The sequence below is a fragment of the Malaclemys terrapin genome, chromosome 10, assembly GCF_027887155.1.
Source record: "Malaclemys terrapin pileata isolate rMalTer1 chromosome 10, rMalTer1.hap1, whole genome shotgun sequence".
Classification (NCBI taxonomy): domain Eukaryota; kingdom Metazoa; phylum Chordata; order Testudines; family Emydidae; genus Malaclemys; species Malaclemys terrapin.
Genome location: NC_071514.1, coordinates 48,975,759 through 48,987,796, shown reverse-complemented (window position 1 = coordinate 48,987,796; position 12,038 = coordinate 48,975,759). Strand labels below are relative to the sequence as shown.

Here is a 12,038-nt window from a genome sequence, read left to right as displayed (position 1 = left end):
TGCAAATAGGAGACTTCTCTAGGTGTGTCAAAATTAGCACTTTTCACAAGTACTAAACTCAGCATTTTTAAAAAAACAGCGAGGTGTTGTAGTTTAGTGGACTGAGCACAGAGCAGTAAGCCAGGAACTCCCGCATTTTTATCATGGCTTTGCCAATGACGTTTTGTGCAGCCTTGGGAAAGTCAATCACTTTCTATGCTTCACTTCCACCATCTGTAAAATGGGAGCTAACACTTACTTGCATACCTCAGGCATTTACATAGCACCAAGATCAGGGCCATATAAAATCCTAGGTAGATTCACAATACCTGTGAGGGTTAATTAATGTTTGCATGGTGCTTTGAAAACAAAGCATGACCCTAAATGCTAAGTATCCGTGTAAAGGGAGAGAGAAAACAGAGGCCTCAGCAGTGATTATTTTTCTCCTTTACCAGTGCCCCCAGAATGAGAGGGGAAAGGGTTTAAAACAAAGCAGAAAGACACCTTAACACGTCTCTCCACAATCTAACTCATGACAATTAATCCCTAGGCTCAAAAACAAGATTATGGTTTATGTGAAAAATTGGGAGTTTTTAGATTTTACTGCCACAATGTATCAGATTTTCCCATTTGAAGCATCTGAATATGGGGGGTGGAGGGTTGCTAAGTTTTTAGCGCACTAGTCATTCTTACATCTTGCAAAAGAATCCTGGCAAAAGGTTGAAATCTGAATGGCTCCTGCCACACTGGGCTGCATCTGAAAAATCTGCAACACTGACACTGGAAGAGACTTTGTTGCCTTCAGGAGGAAGGGAAGGGGGAAGCAGAGTGGGTTATTTATTAATTATTATTATTGCTTTTTTAATTGTTTGATGCTCTCACTCTCATTTCAGGATGCTACACACCAAAAGCATAAATGTCAGATGATGCCAATGTGTTTTCTCTACTTGCATACCAGCTGACACAAATCCTCCAGTTTTACAGTGACCTGTGCCAGGCTGAACAGAATGCTACAGTTTAAAGCTTCCACCATCCTCAAATTTGCCCTGTTGCTGTATTTATCTGGATGACTAACTAAAACCTAAGAGACTCAAAATCTGCCTTCTGTGCATTCACGAATAAGCTGGGCACTCCTAGGAACCTCTCATTTTTCAGAGCGGATGTCAATAATTGCATGCTTGTCTGTAATACCTATTGGAACGATTGCTGAAGACAGAAGCCTGTATTTCAAAAGTGGCTTGGCACAAGCGAGGAACCACAACGTACATTTCTGAAGGGCTAAATAGAATTCTGGACCTATATCGTTCCACCATATTCTGAGCCTCACTCTCGGTTCACTGCATGCCACTGCCTTGTGACCAAAATTTCTAACCTATTACTTATTGCTAGATGGTGTAGTTTGAAAACCAAAACATTAAGTTTAAACAGATGTAAATGCATGCATTTCATTCAAGTTTTTCCCTGAAATGAAAACATTTTGATGAGGATCTGGATGTTACGCTTTTCCTTTGTTAGGATCTCCAGGATGCCCTCCCATTCCCTTCCTACACTCTAGGCTCTGCTTGGGGAAGTGGATGAGTCCCCACATACTTGGCATAACTATTCTGAGAATGCAATGTGTATGGCACAAGTCACTAATATCTCTAAGATCTGAGCATGCAATCTTCACAACACTCCTCACCACTGTAAACTTGGGCAGCAAGAATTTAGAGGTCTAATCGTTCTGTGAAAATAAACTGTGAAGTCTCTAGACACTAGTCAGCCATAATTCTGTTACTATTCAAATTTACATATGCAATAACAGGGATAAACGTGGTTATCAACAAAATATCCCACTAAAAGGCAGAGAAAGCAAGCCCCAACAAGATTTATCTATACACAGTTTTTGTCCCGATTTAAGTAAAATCAATTAAAAAAATAAATTTAGTTAAAGCAGAGCAACTCGCTAGTTTGTGCAGAGTTCTTCCAGCATCAAGGAATGGCTTGTTTTGGTAAATTAGGGTTCGTCCAGACTACCCGCCGTATCGGCAGGTAGCGATCGATTTATCTGGAATCGATATATCAAGTCTCGTTAAGACGCGATAGATCCATCCCTGAACGTGCTCCCCGTCAATTCCGGAACTCCACCGGAGCGAGCGGTGGTAGCGGAGTCGATGGGGGAGCTGCGGCTGTCAATCCCACACTGTAAGGACGGGAGGTAAGTTGGAATAAGATATGTCGACTTCAGCTACGGTACTCCCGTAGCTGAAGTTGAGTATCTTACATCGATACCCCCCCCCCCCCCCCACTGTAGACCAGGCCTTAGATTCCTATCCTAAAGCCACAAGCCAAACTTTCCAAAATGAAGTTTTCTTACTTTTCAGGTTCTTGTCCAGAGTAGGAGGGCACGGCTCCACCATCCCCTCGTCCAGCCTTGAAATCAAAGAGTGTGACTGTGTCCATTTCAATATCATAGAAACAGATCTTAGAGTCAAGATTCTCATCAGCCTATGGAAGGGGAAAAGAGAAAGAGTTAGAGCCGGCAGTAGAAGAGACCAGCAAGGTAAAATTCAGCTGGCCTATAAAGGCAGCCCACAGGCAAGCAAACAGTACAGGAGCCAACAAACACCTGAAAACAAAGGAGTCTGAATGGGGGATTTAGCTGGGGGTGTGTGTTTTTGGTTGGTTTTTGGGATTCTTTTTTCCTTCTTCACAGTAGCTTAGTAGGGAAGGCTATGGCAGCTACAGAGGCAGCAGTGGTAGTGACCCAAGGAATGGAAAAGACAGTGAAGATGACTGGATATGGAAGTTGTGGGGATGTACATTATTCTGGAGAGGGTATTGGAAAGGTGCTTTGTGTGTATGAAGTGCCACCTGATAGAGCTGATGGAAGAGAAGATCTGAGGTTTGGAGTTGCAGCTAGAAACCATGGCTGAGTTTCAAAAGAGATTTGAGCAGGTGATGGAGAGAGAGAGAGAGGAGGCTGAAAGGAAACGTCATGAATTGCAGATGCATGCTGGACCAGGGAACTGTGAGGATAGACTGCTGGATAAAGAAAGTGGACAATGGAAGCATGTGACTACGAGAATAAAGCAGAGGAAAAGACCAGCTAGTGAAGGAGAAATAGAGCTGAGGAACAGATTTACTGAGTTGGAAAATGAAGGGGAGAGGCAGGCAGTAACAGAAAATGGGAGAGCAAGAAAGAAGAGAAGAGTGGCTAGTCCTACAAGAAGAAACAATGGAGCTAGCCAGAGTTCAGAGACCCAGGAGGATAGAGGACAACTCGCAGAAGATTGCAAGTGGGAACAGACAACAAGAAGTCTTGCAGCCAGAAAGAACAAAAAAGAGGGAAGGTCGGACAATCATACCAACAACAAGAAGCAAGTCTACATCACTGGGGACTCCCTACAAAGAACAACAGACAGGCCTGTCACCAGAGCTCATCTGGAGAACAGAAGGGTGTGCTGTCTGCCAGGAGCTAAGATATGGGATGTGGTCCTAAGGTAGAAGAGGATCCTAATGGGAGCAGGAAAGAATCCACTGACTGTCTTTCATGTGGGAACAAACTATACTGCTAGATTCTTGCTCAGACACATCAAGGAAAACTATGCCAGGCTTGGGAAGGTGCTGAAAGAAATGGACGCTCGGGTGATCTTCAGAGGGATTCTACCTGTCCCTAGTGGAGGAGAGTGAAAACAAGACCAGATTATGATGATCAACAGATGGCTCAAATAATGGTGCTATAAAGAGGGCTTTGGGACATTCCACTATTGGGAGGCATTAACAGACAGAGGATTGTTCTCATGGGATGGCGTCCACCTAAGCAGGAAGGGAAATAGACTTCTAGGATGGATGTTTACACAACTGATTAAAAGAGCTTTAAAGTAGGAATTCGGCTGAGACAGTTGGGAGATTCTCATGTAATATTCACACCTGATTCTAATACTGAGAGGAAGGAAAATCAAGTAAAAGGGAATACAGCAATGGAGAAAGGAACAACAGAGGGTGGGAGAATAGATGACAGAAGGAAAGATGGTGACAATACCAATGACAATAACAGTCAAATAGGCAATACTGACAGTAAAATGACTGTACCTAATTGGGTGAGGAATCTGGGTGAAGCCAAGCAGAAACAAGAAAGATGTCTGTAAACCAATGCAAGCTGTCTGGGTAACAAAATGGAGGAACTAGAACTACTGGTGCAGTAAGTGAAATCAAATATTATAGGGATAATGGAAACATGGTAAAAAGTAGTTATGACTGGAATACAGATATTGAAGGATATGTGCTGTTAAGAAAAGAGAAAAATAAAGGTAGAGGTGGTGGATTAGCATTGTATATTAATTATGAGGAAGACTGTAAAGAAATTAGAAGTAATGGAATGGATAAAATGAAATCTGTTTAGGTCAAAATCACTATGGGAAAAACGGTAACAGACTGGAATAGTGCTTGGGGCTGCTACAAACCCCCAGGATCCAATTTGGATATGAAGAGAGGCCTCTAATATTTTTAATGAAATAAAAGCTACTGGGAATTATGCAATTATGGGAGACTTTAATTTCCCAGATATAGATTGGAGGACAAGTGCTACTAATAAACATAAAACCCAGATATTCCTGGATGTGATACCAAACAGATTTCTTCACCAAATAGTCACTGAACCAACAAAAGGTGATGCCATTTTAGATTTAGTATTGGTAAGTAGCAAGGACCTCATAGAAGAACTGGATATAGAGAACAACCTTAATTTGAGTGATCATAAGTTAATTCAATTTAAACTAAATGGAAGGATAAACAAAAATAGGTCTGCAACTAGGGTCCTTGATTTCAAAAGAGCAAACTTAAAAAAATTAAGGGAATTAGTTAGGGAAGTGGACAGGCCTGAAGAACTCAAGGATCTGAATGTGGAGGAGGCTTGGACTGATTTAAGTCAAAGTTCCAGAAACTATTTGAAGCCTGCATCCCAAGCAAGGAGAAACATTTGTAGGGAAGAATTGCAGACCCAACTGGATGAACAAGTGTCTCAAATAGATTATTAATAGAAAGCCTACAAGGCAAGGAAGAAGGAATGGATCAGCAAGGATAGCTATCTCCTGGAGGTCGGAAAGTGTAGGGGTAAAGTGAGAATTGCCAAAAGCCAAGAGAATTGGACCTGGCAAAGGAAATTAAAACCAATAGTTAAAGGTTCTTTAGATATATAAATAAAAAGAAAACAATGGAAGAAGTGGGACTGCTCAACACTGATGTTGGGATGGATATTAAAGATAATCTAGATATGGCCCAACACCTACATGAATACTTTGCCTCAGTTTTTAATAAAGGTAACGAGGAGCTTGAGGGCAGTGGCAGGGTGGCTAACAGGAACAAGGATATGGAAGCAGAAATTACCACATACGAGGCGGAAGCCAAACTCAAACAGCTTAATGGGACCAAATCAGGGAACCTGGGTAATCTCCATCCAAAAATATTAAAGGAACTGGCACAAGAAATTGCAAACCCCAAAGCCAGGATTTTTTATGAATCTGTAAACTCAGGGTTTGTACCCTATGACTGGAGAATTGCAAATATAGTACCTATACTTAAGAAAGGGTGGGGGTGAGGGGAAATCATGTGGGAAACTACAGGCCTGTTAGTGTGACCTCAACTGTATACAAGGTCTTAGAACACATTTTGAAAGAGAGAGTAATTAAAGACCTAGAGGCAAACAGTAACTGGAATAAAATACAACACAGTTTTATAAAAGGTAGTTTGTACCAGACCAGCATAATCTCTTCTCAAAGAAAATGTAGTAGATCTAATCTACCTGGATTTCAAGTAAAGCATTTGATATAGTTCCACATGGGAAATTATTAGTTAATTTGGAGAAGATGGGGATTAATACCAGAATCCAAAGGTGGTAAGGAACTGGTTAAAGGGAAGACTACAACGGGTCATGCTGAAAGGTGAACTGCCAGGCTGGAGAGAGGTTACTAGAGGAGCGTCTCAAGGATCAGTATTGGTACCATCTTATTTAACATTTTCATTAATGGCCTTGGCACAAAAAGCAGGAGTGTGCTAATAAAATTTGCAAATGATACAAAGTTGTGAGGTACTGCCTATATGGAGGAGGATCAGAATATCATTCAAGAAGATTTGGATGACCTTGAAAACTAGAGTAATAGAAATGGGATGAAATTTAATAGTGCAAAGTGCAATGTCATGCATGTAGGGACTAACAACAAGAATTACTGCTATAAGATGGGGACGTATCAGTTGGAAGTGACAGAGGAGGAGAAAGACCTTGTGTATTGGTCGATCACAGGATGACTATGAGCCACCAATGTGATGCAGCCTTGACAAAGGCTAATGCAATGCTAGGATGCATAAGGCGAGATATTTCCAGTAGAGATAGGGAAGGTTTGTTACCATTATACAAGGCACTGATGAGACTTGATCTGGAATATTGTGTGCAATTCTGGTCTCCCATGTTTAAGAAAGATGAATTCTAACTGGAACAGGTGCAGAGAAGGCTACTAGGATGATCAGAGCAATAGAAAACCTACCTTACAAAAGGAGACTTAGCCTAAACAAACCACGCTCCTTAACAAAACAAAGGATGAAGAGAGATAAGATTGCTCTCTATAAATATATCAAAGGGATAAATATCAGGGGGGGAGAGAGAGAGAGAGAGAGAGAGAGAAGAGGGAGTGATTTAAGTTAAGAGCCAATGTTGGCACAAGAACAAATGGATATAAATTGGCCATCAATAAGTTTAGGCTTGAAATTAGATAAAGGTTTCTCACCATCAGAGGAATGAAGTTCTGGAAAAGCCTTCCAAGGGGAGTAGTGCAGGCACCCATTTTAAGGATGAGCTTGATATATTTATGAAAGGGATGATACGATGAGATTTCCTATAATGGCTTATGGCCAATCCGCAACTTCTATTAGCAAATATCTCCAATGGCCAGCGATGGGACACTAGAGCCCTTGGACCTACAAAAACTTTTAGTGCTTCTATCAATGCTTACAGCAGAAATTCTGATTCCTGAAGATTGGCTATGCTCTATGTGGGTTTATATTAGAGAAGTTAAGGCAGGAGGGATAGCTCAGTGGTTTGAGCATTGGCCTGCTAAACCCAGGGTTATGAGTTCAATCCTTGAGGGGGCCGCCATTTACAGATCTGGGACAAAAATCAGTACTTGGTCCTGCTAGTGAAGGCAGGGGCAGAACTTGATGACCTTTCAGGGTCCCTTCCAGCTCTATGAGCTAGGTATATCTCCATATGAATATCTCTGCATTATAGCTAGTCTAGCATTTGGTGTCACATTCAGACCCCAGCGTGCTATGTGGCGAGTCCTGTCTCACCTTGTTGACGAGGATGCTGACTTTGTTGCCATTAGCATTGCACTTAACCGATGCAATGCCTCCCAGGCCAGGAAAGAGCTCAGTCAAGTTCTTACTACTGCAGTGCACTTTTGCCTCTCTGTGGGAACAGATAATAGTGATTCATGTGGTGCCAAGTGTCAATGCTTGAAAAACAGTTAAAAATATTTTTCAAACTTCAGAAAAAAGACCTTTAATAATCAAATCAAATAGGGCACAAGACCCAAATATTTGAGGTCTTCTAACCTTTTGTCCCAGACTCTAGCTTCCTCTTTAGAGTCTTAAACGCAACAGGAGTAAACTTAAAATGTTCTGCAGTGTTCCAACACCTGCAACAAGAAAATCCTGCCATCCTGTTTCAGGAGAAGTAGGATTTGTCTATACAGGGAAATTGACTGGCATAGCTGAAGTGGAATAACTATCGCGTCCCCATGAGAAAGTTATACTGGCATAACTAAAAGTTATACTGGCATAACTATAGTGGAATCATTATTCCACTTTAGCTATGCTAGTCAGATTCTCCACATAGAAAAGTTGTAAGGGTTCATCTACACTGCCTTGCAGTTTGGACTCCAGGCATATGAACAGCAGTGTGCATCAAAGTGCTGCTGTGCTGTAAGAGCCCTGTGTGGATAACGCAGGCATGAACTAAAAGGATCCTAGTTTTGTCCTCCTTTCTCCCTATATCCAATCAATCCTTCCTACTGTAGATGCCACAGTAACAGCATTCACTCTGTGCCTGAGAGGACACAGCTAACAAGAGTGACAGTATTTATTTTTAGATTTATAAAATGAAAACAAGGCATGGCCTCTGAATTCATATGTAAAAATAACATTCTGGGGTTCTATTTATTGTCTCTTGTTAATTCCAGATCAAATATGCTCACTTTACAAGTAAATGAGTTTTTTTTACAGCCCTAAAAATTCAGCCTGACATCTGAGAGTTAAGCTAGGTTCTTTCACTTTCCAACATCAACACTAATAATAAAGGCCCTGCAAGTCATAGTGATACCCTGCACAAACCCAAGGTTTTCAAATTAGGCCCTATGTGATATCTGTGCAATGCCAGTGCTGCTAATGGGTTTTCACAGGTTTGACTGACTGGAGTTTTGCAAATTGTTCTGCTGATGATACATAAGAAAGAACAGAATTCAGCTTACCCTCTTGGTTCTGCAGGGTTCTCAAATTTATTTTGTCACTAATTGTCAACAGATAAGGTTCTGAACACACACAGGGAGCAGAAGTGTGGAGTCAAAATGTACAAATTTGACACAGTCACTTGTCAGAGTAGAAGCACACTTCAACATAGCAGTACGACTAATATTAATTAAACTCTCACTCATTTCAGAACTTAATCAAGCCCTTCACCTCAGGAAAAGTCCCCCCCCCAAAAAAGGGGGGGTATGCCCTGCCCTGTAGGTCAACAAACTTCGGCTCTTTTGATTCAATAGAGGAAGTTAATTCCAAAGTTGAGGACCCTCTACTCCTTTTATGTTTGTACTTACAGGTTGGCAGTAGAAATATCCAAATTGTTCTCAACAACACCTCTATCCCGATATAACGCGACCTGATATAACGTGGTAAAGCAATGCTCCGGCGGGGCGGGGCTGCGCACTCCGGCGGATCAAAGCAAGTTCGATATAACGCAGTTTCACCTATAAAGCAGTAAGATTTTTTGGCTCCCGAGGACAGCATTATATAGGGGTAGAGGTGTACTAAGTACAAAGGGAAAGAAATAGTCTTAAGTATCCAAGACCCAATCCACAAAGTGCTTTATAGACTGAAGTCAGCACCATGAGAAAGTTTTTGTGGACTCCTCCCGCACTGCCCAAAAATATTGCTTATGTTCTCAGAGATATCTGTGAAATGCCCTGTTCTGTTCCTAAAGCCAGGTTTCCTACATGTGAGAGTATCAAGCTACTCACTTTGCCACCATCAGCCTTACCACAGAAGGCTTTGGCTAGTGAATGACAGTGACAAATCATGATGCTGTTACTCAGTGTCACCCGGATGGAAATCATTGTGGGCAAAAGGGTAATTATTTCAAGTTTCCCTTCCCTCTAGGGGGTGGGGGGAAAGGGGAAGAGATAAGCCATGCAAACTCCATTCCAGTAAAAACACTGCATTTATCCCCAAAGAAATACTCATTGTTTCCATTATTACTCCAATAATCAAACACTGAAGATCCGGAAGCCCTGAATACACTATATGTGTTGCTTACAACAGTGCATGAATTTCTTGCTCTCTGGGATTATGAGTCCAAGTCCTCACTGAGAATTCAAACTCATGGAGAAGCAGCAGTGACATCTGAAACCGATCACTGAAGCCATTACCCTTGACCCCAAATCTCAGACCTAGAAAAATCGGTTACTCACCTTCTCGTAACCATTGTTCTTCGAGATATGTTGTTCATGTCCATTCCAATCAGGTGTGCACGCGCTGCATGCACGAATGCTGGAAGACTTTTCCCCTAGCAGTATCCATAGGAATCGTGCCTTCATGATGCTCAATATAGGGCCCTGCTGACCCAACCCCCCCTCAGTTCCTTCTTGCCAGTTACTCCGACAGCAGAGTAGGAGGGTGGGTATTGGAATGGACATGAACAACACATCTCAAAGAACAACAGTTATGAGAAGGTGAGTAACTTTTTTCTTCTTTGAGTGCTTGTTCATGTCCATTCCAATCAGGTGACTCCCAAGCCTAAGTGCTTTCAATATCACAACTTCTTGAGAGGGACAGGTGGGAACGTGTATAAGAGATGGTCTCTCCAGGGAAGGAGGAACGCATCTGTTATGGAGCCCGGGCTGTGATTCAGGAATCATAGAAGATTAGGGTTGGAAGAGACCTCAGGATGTCATCTAGTCCAACCCCCTGCTCAACTGTTGTGTTGCATGGCAAAGAGGTCTACCCGGGGAAAGCCCCACTGCTGGAAAATGGAGTTTGCGATGTCCAGGCCCAGGGACCACTCGTGGCCATGGAACGATGTGCTGAGATAATCCGCTAACTCGTTCTGTACCCCAGGGAGGTACGATGCTTGCAGGTGTATCGAATGCTCTACACAGAAGTCCCACAGCATGAGGGCTTCCTGGCACAGGAGAAAGGAGCATGCCACCCTATGTTTGTTGATATAAAACATTACCGTGGTGTTGTCTGTCATCACTGATACACATCTCCCCCCTTAAATGGGCTTGGAAAGGGTGACATGCCAGGAGTACTGCTCTCTGCTATTGATGTGGAGAGCGAGCTCTGCCTGAGACCAGAGGCCTTGTTTCCTGAGGTCTGAAGTATCCGTAACCAATGAGAGAATTAGCTGGGGGCTAGTGAAGAGGACCCCTGCACACACCACCTGTGGGTAAAGCCACCACAGAAGGGAGTCGAGGACCACATGACACAGAGTCACAACCCTGTCAAACTGTCCCGAACTGGTCAATACACCGAGGGTAGCCAGTTGCTCCAGTCGTGGAATCTGAGCCTTGCATGTTGCATCACATAGATATAAGCGGTCATGTGTCCCAGGAGTTTCAGACAATTCCTTGCTGTGGTGGTGGGAAACTGCCTGAGACTCCAAATAATGTCACCCAGGGTCCGGAACCTTGATTCCCTTAGGTACATCCTGGCCTGAGTTGAGTCCAGTACCATCCCTATAAATTCTATCCGCTGAACGGGGACAGTGTTGATTTCCCCACATTCAGAAGGCCCAGTTCATCAAACATCGCTCTTATGAAGTCGACTTGTACCTCCACTTGAATCCTGGAGCGGCCCTTGATCAGTCAGTTGTTGAGGTGCAGAAACACCTATACCTGCCACCTGCGGAGGAACGCAGTCACCTGAGGTATTTTGTGTGGGACGGTGTGATTGCTATATGAAAGTACACGTCCTTCAAGTCAAGGGCAGCATACCAGTCTCCTGGACCCAAGGAAGAGATGATGGAGGCTAAGGAGACCATGCGGAATTTGAGTTTTTTCATAAACTTGTTGAGCTCTTGCAGGTTTAGGATGGGCCTGAGCCTGCCCTTGGCTTTCAGTGTCAGGAAATACTGGGAATAGAAGCCCTTGCCCTTCTGCTCCTGAGGAACCTCTTCCACTGCCCCCAGCAAGAGCAGCGAGAGCACCTCCTGTATAAGGAGCTGCTCATGAGAAGGGTCCCTGAAGAGGGACGGGGAAGGGTGGTGGAAGTGCGGGAAGGCAGAAGATTTAAGTGAATATCCCCTCTCTACCACGTGGAGCACCCAACGGTCCAATGTAATACGGGCCCACGCAGGGTAGAAAGGGGATAGACGGGATGAAAAGGTAAGGCGGGATGGTTCCAGTCTTTGCACTGGTGCATCACCCCAGGGCGCACCTTCAAAAGGCCTGTTTTTGGCCTCAGGAGGGTTTAGACTGGCCAGACCCCTGCCCAGAGGAGGAATGAGGTCTCTTCCTGCGTGCCCCTCCTGCTTACCCTAAGGTTGATAATTCCTCAGTGGGGGCTGAGGTCTAAAGTGCCTCTGTTGGTTGGCAGGGGTGTGGAGGCCCAGGGATTTCAGGGTGGCTCAAGAGTCCTTGAGACTCTGCAGGCGAGAGCCAGTCTTCTCAGAGAACAAAGACTGACCCTCAAAAGGGAGGTCCTGGACTGTCTGCTGTACCTCGTACGGAAGGCTAGAGACCTGAAGCCAGAAACTCCTTCTCATAGCCACCCCGGTAGGTACGCTACCCCGGTAGCCATGGTGCGAGACGCTG

The 12,038-nt window shown here is 43.6% G+C and overlaps 2 protein-coding genes across 7 annotated transcripts in view; one reads left to right on the top strand and one right to left on the bottom strand.

Moving 5' to 3' along the window:
* TMEM204 (transmembrane protein 204) overlaps positions 1 to 1,729 on the top strand; it is an 80,491-nt gene extending 78,762 nt beyond the window's left edge. The window contains exon 3 of the mRNA XM_054041961.1: positions 873 to 1,729. Within this exon, the coding sequence (XP_053897936.1) occupies positions 873 to 895 (23 nt within the window). The 3' untranslated portion in view covers positions 896 to 1,729. The remainder of the gene's footprint in view (positions 1 to 872) is intronic.
* IFT140 (intraflagellar transport 140) overlaps positions 1 to 12,038 on the bottom strand; it is a 228,629-nt gene that overhangs the window by 117,766 nt on the left and 98,825 nt on the right. For 5 of the 6 annotated variants that reach the window (XM_054041948.1, XM_054041945.1, XM_054041947.1 and 2 more), the window contains 2 exons: positions 7,303 to 7,420; positions 2,336 to 2,466 (listed from right to left, as the gene is read on the bottom strand). In XM_054041948.1, the coding sequence (XP_053897923.1) occupies positions 2,336 to 2,466; positions 7,303 to 7,420 (249 nt within the window). The remainder of the gene's footprint in view (positions 1 to 2,335; positions 2,467 to 7,302; positions 7,421 to 12,038) is intronic. The other variant, XM_054041949.1, reaches the window with a different exon arrangement.